At 57.2% G+C, this 4,733-nt stretch overlaps 1 protein-coding gene across 1 annotated transcript in view; it reads right to left on the reverse strand.

Annotated features, from left to right (window-relative positions):
• The window catches only part of CARM1 (coactivator associated arginine methyltransferase 1), a 17,073-nt gene extending 13,634 nt beyond the window's left edge, over positions 1-3,439 (reverse strand). The window contains exons 1-3 of the mRNA XM_013008362.2: positions 3,280-3,439; positions 2,140-2,246; positions 1,175-1,279 (exon numbers count right to left, since the gene is read on the reverse strand). Of these exons, the coding sequence (XP_012863816.1) occupies positions 1,175-1,279; positions 2,140-2,246; positions 3,280-3,439 (372 nt within the window). The remainder of the gene's footprint in view (positions 1-1,174; positions 1,280-2,139; positions 2,247-3,279) is intronic.
• Between the last annotated feature and the right edge of the window lie 1,294 nt (positions 3,440-4,733).

Here is a 4,733-nt window from a genome sequence, read left to right on the forward strand (position 1 = left end):
GGGAAAAAAAGCCTCCTGGATCACAACAGAATACGGTCTGACGGCATACTGGCAGGTGAGCCCCGAGAAGGAAGGACCGTGCAGGAGCTGCAGCAATGGAGCAGGTGACATTGTGACAGGCTCAGAGCCCACTCGACAGCTGCCAACCATACGCAGGGCCTGGTTGACTGAAAGATTTAGTAGGAGTGTGAGCCCATCAACCACAACACATCCAACCTTCTTTGACCTGCTGCCCCTTTGCAGAGAAGAGATAACCCAATGGCCCCTGGCAACGAACCACTCTTCTGCCGTAAACCCAATACCAAGTTCCACTGGCTGTCCGACTCACAGCGGCCCTCCAGGACAGCGCAGGCTGTGACTCCCTACAGGAGCGGAAGGGCTCATCTTTCTCCCGCGGAGCTGGGTGGTGGTTTTGAAGTTATAGTTGGATAGCCCAATCTAAACCAGTGCGACCAGGACTCCTCAATCACAGCCATAATCCAGGATCAAGTACAGGTAGCGCCACCCTCCCCGCCCCACCCCCCAGTCGTTCTAGCACCCCCAGTGCCCCCAAGGAAGGCGGTACCATGCCCTCTGAGGAACACGGATCTAGAGGAGGAAGCAGTGTGAGGGGCACAGTGACACAAAGTATCCAAGGCCGCACTGTGAGTCATGCAGGGAAGGTGTATTTAATACCGTGCTGGCTTTGAAATAAATAAATCACACACACACACACACACACACACACACACACACACTCACACTCCAAACTCGCTGCCATCAAGTCGATTCAGATTCACAGGGTCCCTTAAGACGGGGCAGAACTGCCCCTGTGAGACTAATTCTTCAAGGGAGTTGGGAGCCCATCATTCTCCCAAGGAATGGCGGTGGCTTCGATTGCCTGGTGCTGGGATCCGCGTGGAGTCAGGCAGCAGGCGCTCTGCCCTGCCGGCCTGGGCTGGCCAGGTGGAAAAGCCAGAGCCTTCTACAAACTGCTTTTGTGGGGCAAGAGCTGACGTTCGTCATCAGACAGCAGAGATGAAGATGGAAGAAAATAAAGGAGCGGTGGCTTCCTGCTCTGTGGGAGGGGCGGGGAGGCCCTGACTGGTGGCTGGAGGGGAGCGTGACAAGAAGCCCAGGCCCCTCCCGGTCTCCTGCAGCTGCAGGCCTCCCAGCAGCCCCTGGCCGGCCTCACCTTGTCCTTAAAGTCAGCGTGGTTCTGCAGGATGGCGCGCTGGTAGGTGCCCGTCCGCACGTAGTCCTGCATCATGTTCTGCTGCTGCGACAGGTAGCCATAGAACTGCAAGAGACACACCAATGGCAGCGGGGTGCCAGGGGCAGAGGGCGCAGGCCCTGGGCCACCACACACCACACGGGAGGCCGCAAGCTCTCTGCTGCCACCTGCTGGACGGTAGCCCTTGGGAGGCCCACCGCCACCATCATCATCTTGGTCACCTTAGCTGGCCAGCCCCAAGGGCGAGCAGCCTGGACCTGAACTCAGCCCCCCAGGAGAACTCAAATTAGCCACGGGTGGGGTTCTGGGACCAGGGGTCTCAAGGGCAGGAGCAGCAGAGGGGCAGAACGCTAGGCCTCAGCGCGCCAGGCAGGTGAGGTGCAGTCTGTCTCTCTGTACGACAACAGGCGTCGGAGGCAGTGTGGCACCTGGGCAGGGGGCCCAGGCTTTGGCATCAGGCAGACCTGGCTTCCCATCTTGGCTCTGATGAGTAAGAGCTGTGTGACTTGCAGCAAGTCACTTAACCTCTCTGAGCCTCAGCTTTCTCATCTGTAAAATGGGGACAATAACAGTCTTACCTCCTAGGGCTGTTGGGAGAACTCAACTGCTTCTATATACAGGTCAGGGAGCTCAGAGCAGCCCCTGGTGGGCAACTGTGGTGTCACTGCTCTAGTGTCCCCCTGTCAAACTCCTGGGAACCTGAGCTTCCTGGGAGCCAAATCCATTCAGGAAACCTCTTAGGCAGGCACGTGCACCTCCACTTCACAGAGGAGGAAACTGAGGCCCAGCAAGTGAGGGAGACATGCCCAAGGTCATGTGACTAGTACAACACAGAGCCCGGGCCTGACTCAGGTCTGCCTGTCCCACGCTTCCAGGCACCACGTGTGCACCTCAGTCTCCTGCGGGCGGGCAGGTGCTGCACTCACCTGGAAGTACTGCACAGCCGAGGACTCCTCTGTCCGCTCACTGAACACGGAGCGCTCCAAGGTGTGGCCCCGGCAGGTCTTCAGGATGTTATAGAAGGAACAGAAATCTGGAACGGGGGGCCAGGTCAGCATGGGGCCTGGGCAGGGCGCAGTGCCTGTCTGCTACCCAGCCTGCCTCTCCCGCCCAGGGCACTCAGGACTTGGTGGGGTGCTTCCCCCAAAATGCATGTTTAAATCTAAAGGGAAAGAAGAAGGGCAGGCAAGCCAGCCAATGGGGCGCATACACAAAGCAGTGACTGCGTCCACGGTGGGTGGGCCTGGGGACATCTTCGCTGGTGGACCACACCTGAAAAGGTGCCTGCCATGGCCTGGGCTGCAAACCTCAAGAATCTCCTTAACCAGCCACTGTGCGCCCCACCTCAAAGTCTAGACAGACCTTAGTGACCAAGAGGATAGACCCTGGCAGGGCAGAGGGCAGAGGGTTATGTGTGGCCCTGAATCCATTAGCAAAGAGATCACCTTCCATCAGATCAGATCAAATGAACAGTTTTAATACTGTCTTTAAAAACTTGTATAATAAAAAAAAACTTTTATAATAATACAAAAACTCACAGACTAGAAAAAGACCAGAAGGCTTTACAGGGCCCACTGCTGGTTATCCCTGGGTGAGGTGGGGTGGTACTTTCTTAACTTCAATTTTCCAACAATGAATTTGGATGATTTCTGTTCTTAGACCAAGCAGCAGACTGGCTCTATCAATGGTTGAGCCTGGGGATACATGGGGCCTGGGGGACATTGGTCTGGGTCACCTCCTCCCAGGTGTCCCAGAGGGCAGAATGGTAGGTGGGGACTGCTGGTGTCCAAACACCTCCCAGACCGGCACTCCCTACCCCTTTGGCTGGCACCCACCAAAGCCGCCTCGGGCATCTCCTGGGTCCACATGCACCCCCAGGGCAGCAATCCTCCACCTGCCCCTAAGCCTTCTGTCCTGGCCTTCACTGGCAGCCCTGGGGGCCCCGGAGCTGGGGACCTTAGTGATCAGGACAGGTCTCTGGGGCAGAAGCCGAGGAGGAGGGGCAGTGGGAGCACCCCAGGCAGTGGCCTGGGGACCGAGGCAGGGATGCAGGGGCTGGGCCGTACCGTTGGGTGTGGCGAACTGGATGAGGACGCTGCTGCAGCCCAGGGTGAGGATGAAGGACTGCTTGCCCACGCGGCTGCACTCCGTCTCTTGGGAAACCACGCACTTGAACACACACACATCTTCCTCTGCAGGAGGAGAGAGGCTGGCGTGAGCCGGCATGTCCCAACTTCCCTCCCTTCTCGCTCCAGACCCCTGGATTCTTCGGTGTCGCAGGCTGGGCTGGGGGTTCCCGTCTCCGGAGGCCATGCATCCAGAGGGTCTGGCTGAGCCCAGGAGTCAGGGGGCCCAGCCCTGAAGCAGGGCATCTCTGCAGAGCACCTCTCCAGGGAGCACATCCTGGTCTTTGGGGAGACCCAGGCAGGGCCCCGGAGCCTGGCTGAGGAAGTGCCCTGCTTTGGCACTGCGACCAGAGGGAGCGTGTCAACCAAGGATTCCAAAGACAGCGCCGCTTTCCACCGCTGCTCCTGCATCTCAGCCTCAGTGCTCTCCTCTGTCAAGTGGGGATGGCGAGGAGAGGGGTGCAAGGATCCAGTGGCCTTTTTGCCCTGGGTTCTGACTCACAGCACCCATGACTGTTGGTAGGTGCGTGCCATCAAGTCAGTTCCGAGCTGCAGTGACCCCACATACAACACAGGCCACACTGCCCAGTCCTGGGCCATCCTTACAATTATGCTGTTGGAGGCCACTGATGTAGCTGTGTGGACCCCACAGGGCGAAAGAAGAGAGGTCCATCTTCCTCCCACGGAGCAGCTGGTGGGTTCGAACCTGTGACCTTTGGGTAGCAGTCAAGCCTGTAACCGCTGCACCCCCAGGGCAGTATCACTGGAATGGGGAGGCACCCAGCGACATTAAGTGTGAGCTGTGCGTGAGGCTGTCTGAAATGATCTGGACGTAACAACGGTGCTGGAGGAGAAGGCCGTGGTGCTGAGAAGATCGCGTGAACACAGATGGGGGGGGGGATGCTCACAATGCCAGTACTTGGGGCTCACCAAACAACCAGGAACAAAGCACGGACATGCTCACAGAGCAGCAGGAGGGCAGCAGGGGCAAAACCACCCATCAGGGTGGTCCAACCCCCCTGAACAGCTCAGAGGACACTGAAAAGGAGGAGCAACGTTGGAAGTCTCACACGCCCCAATTTCAAAGCTTAGTAGAAAGCTATAGTAATCAAAAAAAAAAAAAAAAAGAAAGCTATAGTAATCAAAACAGTGTGGTGCTGGCCTAACGATCAATCATGAACCACCGGGTTAAACTTGAGAATCTATAAATAATCTATACATCTACAGCCAAATGATTCTGGACAAAAGTGCCAAGATCTGCCCCTCCCCACAGAAGAATGTACTTTGGAGGACAGCACTGAAACTGGAACTCGGGGAGAGGGACAGGTCTGATCAGAGCACACTGGAGCAAATGAAGGGGGAGGAAGAGAGAGTGGAGCACATCCTGGCCCACC

The sequence above is a fragment of the Echinops telfairi genome, unplaced genomic scaffold, assembly GCF_000313985.2.
Source record: "Echinops telfairi isolate 266 unplaced genomic scaffold, ASM31398v2 ScPeMD7_36;HRSCAF=134, whole genome shotgun sequence".
In the NCBI taxonomy this organism is placed as follows: Eukaryota; Metazoa; Chordata; class Mammalia; order Afrosoricida; family Tenrecidae; genus Echinops; species Echinops telfairi.